The following is a 10,613-nucleotide window of genomic DNA, read 5'->3' as shown; positions in this document are numbered from 1 at the left end:
AAGCTAGCTCTCTGCTTTGTTGAAACATTAACAGAAGTGACGTCACCCAACCGTGCTTATATAACATTATAAATGCTTGCATGTATAGGCCTACATGCTTGTTATTTGTAATCATGTGTCATTAGCGTTCACATGTTTCCGTGTTTTTCTTTTCGCATTTTGGATGAGCAAATTTTCCGGGTTAATGAACACTCACCAAGAATCATCAATAATACCGTGAGATTAACAGATTACAGTTGCTAATGGCATTTATAGGCAGACAGATGCAGGCCTGTTCTTACATTTTGTCAGCCTGTAGATGGTGGTGTTGACCGAAGGGTTGCTGGTAGAGGATGATGAGAGGAGCTACAAGGCAGGACTGTCTCACACACACACACACACACAAACACACACACACATAAACACACACACACATAAACACACACACACACTCACATTCACACGCACACACGGGCATGCACATACAAGCTCACATACTATTGGTATCGGCAATTATAACGGCCAATGCATAATTTTAATTTCATTAAAGGAAAATCGAATATTGATCCTTCGTTTAGGCTGCATTTCCAGTATTGGCGTTATGTAGTTTGTCCACCAGATGGTGCAGCGTCTTGATGTGAGACCCTAATTCCACTTCACTTCCTACAGACATCACAATGGTAGCTTATGGTTTCATAGCTTTGTGGCTTGTGTATTCATAGTAGGATGATTTTCAAATGAAATGTAAATCCCATTTCTTCTTGAAGCCGAAATAAACCTGAGAATGTTTTTCGGACATGCTCAGTTTTTACTGTAGGTGCGTTTATCTCACACCAGCTTAATGTTAGATATCCATTCCATAGGTAAAATAATGTTAACGTCAGCATTGGTTGAGTGAAACTGTAATTGTCTCTTTCGACTGTCATCCCATTATTTTTTCACCATACTGACAGGAGCTGCTAACGTTCACAAATGGGATGGTTTGCTGGTGGAAGATGTACATGGAAGATACCTGTCTTCGATGCACCGGGCTGGGACATTTCTGCTTGCTAAATAGGTTTTTCTGCTGTTTACTCGCTCACAGCAGAGTCCTGCATGGGTCCATTTTTGGAGACCCGCACCCGCAAAGTTCACACCAGATCCGACCCGCCACCCGTGATAATATCAAAATTAAATCCACACCCGCACAGACCCGTTACCCAACCCGTGCCCATGATAAATCACACACAAGCTAAAATCATTCTAAAATCTCACACCTCTCAACATCACAATATAGGCTCTCTATGGGCTAATAAAACAGCCTGGTGTTTTCTTTCGCGCTATTGGAGCATGTAGGGCTACAAAAATAGGCTAATATAAACATATAACTGGCCCCTGTCAACTTTCACATTTGATTTGAGTATTTCGCATTCAATCTAAATTAACAATATAGCCTAAAGTGCGCTTTATTTTGCGCGATTAAAGTAGCCTACCATCGGCACCTTTAAATAGGCTATGGAACCTGATAACTTGTGCATTTTTGTTAAACAGTTAGCATAGGGCTAATTCTTACAATAAGCCCAAAGCCTGCTGCATCAGAGCATTACACAAATAGACCTATTAATGTAGAAACTATTACAGGAAAAAATACAACCTGAGCCTGTTGATCACAAACAATAGGTAGGCTAGCCTATGCCTATGCTGGAAACGCTCCAACTACGAGATGCAGTGAGGAAATCAAAGTCGTAGTAGTGACGTGATGGTCAAAGGTTGTAGCCTGTCGTTGACTAAAACACATATCTGCATGTGGTAATGGTCATTTAGACATACAAATATTGCACATATTTTTCATTTATGTTTTATTTCAGCAAACTAAAATACTCTTTTGGTTCCCATCCGCTACCCGCCCGCAAGGAGTTTATTATCTGCCTGCATCCTCGCCTGTGAATTTTAGGAATGTCACAATCCACCCATTTAAGCAACTTTTATGCAGGTACCCGATTCACTGCATGACTCTGGCTCACAGCCCTTGGTGGCCCTGTCAGTGCTTTGTAAAATTTTGCATTAGGACCACAAATAGTCTACACGAAATAAATGTGAGCATCTGAGCTAACGTTCATTCCCAAACACCCACTAGACTAGTCCCTAGTTACAGCAAAGTCCTTTTAGGCAAGTCCCTCCACTCGGCGGCCATATTGCAACGCTTTTTGGGCACTCATCGGGCATCTATTTCGGCAGAAATGCGTGTGCGCAAGGCTTCAAGATACCAATCTTGCTCCAGCAGCGAGATCACAAGACATGATTGGCACGATGTCTTCACAACACACCACATTATTGGCTCAATGTATTTACACCACAGCACATGATTGGCTCAATGTGTTTACATGTCGACGTTTTGGAGCAGAAGGGGTGTGATATGCGTAGACAACGGCCATTTTGGCGTTACAAACTAACCCCATGCATTTCTATGGAGGACTTTTTGAGTGCTGTGCCTCCTCATTAGAGAGTCTCTGGTTAACAGTCTTCAATTTCTTGCATTTCAAGAAAGGAAGAGCATGGTTTAGGCAGTGGTTCTCAAGTGGTCTGGCTTTGGGACCCACAATTTCGCATGTTCATAAAGTTCCGACCCATATATATTTTTTGGATATTGTGATCTACATGGCCACGCAAAGTGCCTGTAGGCCTATTTGTTTGGAACATGCGGATATTTGGCATTACATTTGTGAAGTCTTCAATTATTGATGTCACCATTCAAAGTACTCGACAGATTTGACTTTGACAGGGGTGCCTTGTTTCCATGTGGCATTTTAGTTTTGATGGGTTCATGCTATCATGTGCCAGCCATTTACTGCACACCGCACACTGGGGTTTCTGTCCTATTTTGTCCTCAATTTAAGTGAATCCATATCCTAGCCTACTTCAAATATTCAGGGTAGCAGCCTACTTTCGTTTACCACTAAAATGATGTCTAGCATGCATGACCTGTCAAATAAACATTGTCTACTGTATGTCCATGGCAATGACTGATAAAGGCTACAAATAAAGTTCATCAAAATAAAGATCCAAAAGCATTAGCATTTTAAAATTTAAATTGGCGATTTTTTATTTATTTTTACTTTCACTATTGACTGATGAGGGGTTACTATTGAAAACATAGCCTGAAAAAAGAAACACTGACCCCAATAATGTTTGAATGACTGAATAAAAATCCTAAGGATATTTATCCTGCAGAGGAGTTTTTGCTTACATCTCATGACAGTGCGTCTTCAGCTGTGCTTTATGCGCCTTTCGCTGTAGACAAGGTTTTTCTTGGTTAATGGCGTAATGATTTTTAAAAGGTGTAAGATAGCGATTTTTAGTTTTTTGATTTGATCATGCGCTAGACCAAACCTTATGTTGTTACAGTTTTTCTCAGTCGCTTTGGTGCTTTTCTCACATCACTATTAACATTTGCACAGCAGTAGTAGTGCATTTAGTAGTGCAGTAGTAGTGCATTTCTCAAAACAATTAGTGCAAACTGCAAAACCAAGTGGATAACCTGCAAAAGCACGTCACTTGCTCAAAATGAATAGTCCATTCCTCAAAAGCAAATATTTATGTCAATGAAACTGCCAGTGTCATCAAAATGAGAAGTCTTCACACCATCGTTTATGAACAAGATAGTCAAATGGCTTTGTCATGTTTTCATTATGGCAGTTTATTCTCTCAGTGTTTTTCCATGCAAAAAAAGGTCAGAACTCGGTGACACTACCTGAACATGATCAAGACAGCACTATACAGGACTTGTACAGCCATTTGAAAACTACAGTAAAGTTACAAATTGCTGTAGTTAGGGGAGTAAGTGAGTACAAGACACTGAATATGTACGTTTCACAGTTTTACTGTACGTATATGCTCTTTGCAATTCTACAGCATTGTGACATAATTTGATAACTAGTTCACCGATTTTGTATGTAAAGACTATTAGTTTTATTGGGATTCAGCATCCATAAGTATAGTTCATTTTGACTGACATGACAAAGCAACTGATGCATGTTTAAAAGCATTTGCAATTTGTTCAGAGGAAGGAGAAATTGCTACTATGATGTGCACAAATGACTAAATGTTGTGGAGGTTATGAGAAACTATGAGAATTTTCATTCTGATCTGAGAAAAGCACCAAAGCGACTGAGAAAAACGGCAATAAAAGTGAAGCGTATAGTGAAATATTCCTCACTTTATTGAGTGTAAGATAAGAGTAAGCCTTGTGTCACACTTTGCTCCACCTTGCGCCGGGTGCACGATAGGGCCCTAATGTGTTTGTACTTCAACTGCAGCTGGACTTGATCTTTGGACATGTTTACCCTGATTACGAGAGCTCAAAAGGCTCACAGCTACTACAATGCATTCTGCTCTCCCTCAACCTTCTGAGCAGGTATGTTTACATCAGGTGTTTGCTTTGTCATTTTCCTTATAGCTGTGTATTTCTGAGACTGTCCATTTACTCAGCACGGCACACTTAGTGGCTATATACATTACCTTGCAACAGTAAAGCATCAGAAATATCAATATAGATATAGAAATATCAAGTGGAAGACTGATTATTACTGGGACAGAACATATACATGTATTTGCATTACAACCTTGTTTACACCTGATTGGGGGTGCATTTCGGTCGTCGCTTTTACCTTACCGAAATAGATATGCATGCCAATTATGTATCCACCTGCTGCCTGCAGCCTTCCTCCAAAACTCCAAAGCTGCTCCAAAGATTATGTTCCGAGGACACAATTTGCTTATTGTATAGCAACAACACTCACTCAATAATAGTTATATTGTGATGTGTTAATCACAACATTTCTTCTAACGATTTGACAAACTAGGCTTTTCAACTATACCGCTTGCTTACAAGACTCAGTGGCTGCGCAGTGTGCACCCGCTTCCTTATTTGGGTTTTGGGTTGCCAGGTTTTATGACAAAAGGGTTTAAATTGAAAGTAAGTCATTGTGTATGTGGATGGTGTATATCATACCCAATTTGGCAACCCGGGAAATGTCAGACTAACAGAAAAAATGAATGGATCCTTGATTTTAAAAGATGGTCATGCAAGTTCTGGGAGTTTCCCAGGAGAAATAAAAAAACGGGAGTATTGGCAGGTATGCATTACTCGGTGACCTCGAGAAACAGAGATCTATGTGAAGGATCGCCGGAATTCTCTTTTAAGAGTTAGAGGTACAATCCCATCTTTATGGCCTGCTGACAGAAAATGATGGTTTCTCTGAACTCTTCTTGTCCCTGTAGTGTCCTAAGTCCTGGATCAGGATGCTCGGCCCTGTGCTGTTGGCTCTCTCAGTGCTGTCTGTCTGCCTTTCTGGGGCCAGAGGAGGTAAAGTGCTGGTGTTCCCAGTAGGTGCCAGCCACTGGGTGAACATGAATATCATCATTGAGGAGCTGCACTCCCGAGGTCATAGCATTACTGTAGTGCGAGACTCAAATAACTGGTCCATTAAAGAGGAGTCTCCCCATTACAAGGCCATCACTATCCCTTCCAGTGACACTATCTCCTCCAGTGACAGTGTCGAGGGGAACACCGACTCCTTCATAAAGAAAATGCTGAATATACGCATAGAAGGCAAGCCTAACTGGAACACGGAACAGTCAAGAGAGCTAATTGAAGCATTTTCAAACATACATAGGGATGAATGCGCAATGGTGTCTGCAATGTTTGCTGATGAGGCCCTGATGCAGTCACTCCAAGAAGCCAAGTACGACTTAGTTCTGAGTGACCCTGTGATAGCTAGTGGGATGTTCGTAGCCTACCGTCTAAAGCTCCCACTGGTGTTCAATGTCAGGGCGTCTCTTTTTGGAGACCCTCACACTCTCATTGCCCCTTCTCCTCCATCTTATGTCCCTGTACTTAGCACTGGGTTTTCTGACCGCATGTCATTCTCCCAAAGAGTATGGAACTGGACTGTGTTCATGATGAGTAAGCTGTACCAGAAACAGATTGCTGCTGATTACTCAGATTTCTGCAATCGTTTCTTTGGACCGGATGTAAACTTTATGTCATTGCTCCAGAATGCAGATTTATGGCTTGTACGATACGACTTCACTTTTGAGTTTCCACGCCCAACCATGCCCAATGTGGTCTATATTGGTGGTTTCCAATGCAAGCCAGCTAGACCACTTCCTGTTCACCTGGAAGAGTTTGTCAATAGCTCAGGGGAACATGGGGTCATCATCATGTCCCTTGGAACTCTGGTTGCCGAGATCCCTAGTGACATCACTGAAGAGATTGCTGCAGCTTTTGCTCAGCTTCCCCAAAAGGTCATCTGGAGATATAAAGGGGCCAAGCCCTCGACTCTTGGCAACAACACCTTACTAGTGGACTGGCTGCCCCAAAATGACCTGCTGGGACACCCAAAGACTAGAGTGTTTGTAGCCCATGGGGGCACCAATGGTGTCCAAGAAGCAATCTCCCATGGTGTCCCAATAGTTGGCCTGCCTCTGATGTTTGATCAGCCAGATAATCTGTCCAAGATGGTGGTGAGAGGAACTGCTAAGGTACTGGACATTGCCACACTGGACAGAGCAGTGTTTAAGGACGCACTAGAGAAAGTGCTCTATGAGCCATCCTACAGGGAGAACATGCAGAGGCTCTCCAGGATCCACCATGACCAGCCCACGAAGCCTCTGGACCGTGCCATTTTCTGGATCGAGTTCATCATGAGGCACGGAGGCGCCCCTCACCTGCGCACTCAGTCCTTCAGGATGTCTTGGATCGCGTATCATTCTATAGACGTCATAATGACTCTGCTCATGGCTCTGCTGCTCCTACTATTGATTATGTTCCTGGCAATCAAAAAATGCTGTTCAGTTTTATTCAAAAAGAAAGTCAAAAGTGAGTAATGCTTAATATAATAATGCTGTAAATCTACTAATTAGCATTTTTGCACAGTTTGTGTTCATGAAACAAATGCTTATATTTGTGCTGTGTTGTTATTATACCACAACAACAACAACAACAACATGGTGCGTAGCTCCATCATCTTAACGGGGCAGCGATGGTGTAGTGGTTTTAAGAAATTCGGCTTCCGAGTGAAAGCCAGATTGTGGATTTGATTGCCATTTGATTGAAATGATTGCCAGCATATCTCTGAGATGATTATCATACTGTGAAAATATTTGGAAAGAAGGAATTTGGGATTACTTTATGGTGACTGCCACCTGACTGCTAACTTGCACCTTGATTGTGAGAAGTGAGTTGAGTGTGTAACCAGATGACCTTGACATATTTATTGCAATAAAAAAAAAAAAAACTATAAACACCGCCTTGGATTTGATCTTCTCACCTATCCACCTGTAGATGGTGGCATTAAATGAGTGATACATTCTCTCACACATAAGCTGTAAAACACATGCTGAATCATGCTGAATCTCAATCTCTCCCCTAAGCCCTGAACCCTGAGCCCTCACACACCTATCTGACATCATTTGTAAGTGATCAAGTTTGCAAGGGTGTAAAGGTTCAAAACACTAATAACAGAAAAGGGACAGCACCTGCAACCTCATCATTCATATCAAATTGGCAACACAAAAACGTGTTGCAAGCACGTTTCCATTAACATTTTATGGCAGTTGTTTACCAGTTTTTTCAAAGCTTCCAGCCTCCCTTTTTGTAACCCTGTGTTTCACATCACAACACTATGAATTGTAGGTAATTCCCTTGAGTAAAGTGTTAAACTATGCCGACTTCGGTAAAGTGCTCAGAAAGGGTGCCACTTCACAATTTCGCAGTGGGACAGCCCTAAGCTCTCACGAAGTTTGCAGGAACGCGCATCAAAGTGTATGAGTGCGTAAGGCGAGAGATTGGGATTGGCCCTATTCACAGTTATAAACTGGACCCTCCTCCCCACACACACAGTGTTAAAAGGCTCCTATCACTTGGACTGTTCCAATTCCCCTTTGGTTTGGTCCATGTATTTGTTTGGTCCAAGTTCTAGAGTAGCCTAATCTCTGCAAATTGGAGATAAGAGCAGTGAATTTATGGATGGTGTTTTTACGCTCTCCTATGTTAGTGTGCTTAGACTTTATGTAAGTTGTGTTTGTGACATACAACTATGTTTTGGATCATTATCTGCCATGTTACATACTGTATGTGAAAATAACAATAAAGCACGCACATCCACTTGGGTGCTGTTTTTAGCCCTTCATCAGACATGAACAAATGGTGAAAAACACCCATACATATACTATTCAGGGGATCCTGATTGGTGGTGTTAACAGGCAATAATTAATCACAGCCTATAACCTATTATTGTAACACATACAATCCCGAGAATAAAGAGCATAAACATTTCTTGTCTTGTCTGATTAATTCAAGTATATCAACTAGCACATCACATGCATGAATTTTAACTAACATGAAAAGTAGATAGCATATTGCACATACAGTTCTGTTGCAGGACAAATCAATCCTACATCTTCATATTGCACTTTCTGATACAGTGTATTGCACAAAGACTATAAATCTGTAATGTAATTTCTCTGTATATTTAACAAGTGAACCCCCTGAAATGACAATACGACAATCAACCCTTATACAAATATGATTGTCTACTCTGGAGCAAGCTGCTCTTGTCTGGTAGAGAGGTCTGAAGCTCACTGAGCCAGTTGGATGAAATACTAAAACATTCAGATGTATACATTTGAATGTATAGTGTTGCTAGCCTGGCGGGCCATCCTATATCATTAAAATGTATAGTCTGGAATCGAACCATTCACCTCGCTTAATCCAAGGGGCGGGCAGAGAATTGTCTTTCAAACTGCCTAGGCATGAAATAGGCCAGCGCTACGACCATATCCGTATCCGGCAAAACGGCAAATACATCCTTCTTCGAAAGGAATGACTTAAGTGCATTGTGTTGCTCAACTTTCAAAGAAAAGCACAAGTCCAACTCCTCCAAAGTTGACGCCAACGCCGATTCAAACAGCCGCTCTTCGTTCGCCATAGCCACCTTCCTTGTACACGTCGCAGGACTGTCGTTATCCTGTTAAGCCCGCCTTAAGACTCTCTAACAAAATAGAGCACTGTGATTGGATGACGTCCACGGCGTCAGCCAATAGAAATCCCTATGGTTTGATACTAGACGTACAGGCTGAGCAAATTAATTCGCCGCCGCTAGGGTGCGTCTAGATTTCTAGGCTATAGTGTAGCTGCATTTAAAAATCTTAATTTCTTTTTGTGTATGAATTTGACCTTACTTGATACATTGAAGTGGATGTACACACTTCCTTGGACATTTACAACAGTAAGATCTGTCAGCAGGAGGTCGACTGAAGCTAGAATTAAAATATGACATCAGCACAAATGCATCAGTAATCGCTATATGTCACTGTATACAGGACATACAGTACATACATTTATCTGCATTCATAAGAAGCCACAAAACTAAAAAGTACCTGTGATATTGTACACGATGTAAACACTCCCATGAACGTTTGTGATATTTAGTGTTGAAATCAATCACCCTACTCATCCTGAAATGTGATGGCATTACTGTATGACATTCAGCTGTTGCTTTAATCCAAACTGACTTACAAAGTGCAGAGATCTAAGAGTAAAAATAATTCTTACTCCACATGCAATGTACGATAACCAGAAAAAGTTGGTGTAAAAGTTCAAGTGACAGGCAGTCAAATGCGAATAAATGATCAGACATACACAGAAAAGGTGTTAAATTCCCTGTGCTATAGGTAGGGTATTTACCAAAATGGCCGATCAACAACCAAGGTTATTTCAGATTACAACTGCGCTCGGGGAGCAGAGGGGTTAGGTGCCTTGCTCAAGGGCACTTCAGCCATGCCTACTGGTCGGTAAAGTAAAATTTGGAGATGTTGGATAATATTATTAAAATTCAGATGGCACTGCAATAAAACTGACCTGTTTCTGTAAAAAAAAAAAAAAATTGCACGGGCTCAGGAAAACATCTGCTAACCATTGTCTATGAACACAGATTGATGCTCCTTCCACAAATGCTGGTTAAAACTCTACCATGCAAAGAAGAAACCATATTTAGATGTGATCCAGAAATGCCACCCTATCTGGGCCAGATCTTATTTAAGATGGACTGAGGCAAAGTGTAAAACTGTCCTGTGATTAGACCAATCAAACTTCTTTTTGGAAATTATGGACTCCACATATATGGGTTAAAGATGAGAGGGGCCATCCAAAGAAAATTCGAGAGCATTTTGGTTTGGTGTCGTTAATGGACATCAGTTTTTTTTATCCCAAGAATAGCCTGGTTAAACATTTGCCATCAGCCTTGAGCCACAGTCTCCAGCTCTGTCTCTCTGTAAGTGTGTGAGGTGGTGTGACTGAGTCCTGAGTGTAACCCTTTCACCCCATCTTTGAGGAGCTGCGCCAGAACACCTACTGTACCTGACCCGCGACCCCACCGAGGCCGTTGCCATCGGCGCCGTAGAGTCCTCCTTCAAATGCTGCGCCAGCGCCCACATCGTCCTCACCAAGACCGGCAGGTAAGACGGGCCATACCACCGCTACGGTGATGGCCACATGCCAACGACAGGTGAGACTGGGTGCCACTCAGCCAGGCCGATGGGCATATGCCAAGTAATGAGGACACGGCTATATAAACACACAGCTATTACACGCT

General features: G+C 41.8%; 1 protein-coding gene across 1 annotated transcript; it reads left to right on the top strand.

Annotated features, from left to right (window-relative positions):
* Positions 1 to 4,222: 4,222 nt before the first annotated feature.
* LOC121682358 (UDP-glucuronosyltransferase 2A1-like) lies at positions 4,223 to 8,295 on the top strand. Its single transcript, XM_042062469.1, has 2 exons — positions 4,223 to 4,372; positions 5,239 to 8,295. Exons 1-2 carry the CDS (start codon positions 4,340 to 4,342, stop codon positions 6,844 to 6,846), a joined length of 1,641 nt encoding a protein of 546 aa, XP_041918403.1. The 5' UTR covers positions 4,223 to 4,339; the 3' UTR covers positions 6,847 to 8,295.
* The last annotated feature ends 2,318 nt before the right edge of the window (positions 8,296 to 10,613 follow it).

The sequence above is a fragment of the Alosa sapidissima genome, chromosome 14, assembly GCF_018492685.1.
Source record: "Alosa sapidissima isolate fAloSap1 chromosome 14, fAloSap1.pri, whole genome shotgun sequence".
NCBI lineage: Eukaryota > Metazoa > Chordata > Actinopteri > Clupeiformes > Clupeidae > Alosa > Alosa sapidissima.
The sequence above is the reverse complement of the archived record's forward strand: the minus strand, read 5'-3'. Positions and strand labels throughout refer to the sequence as shown.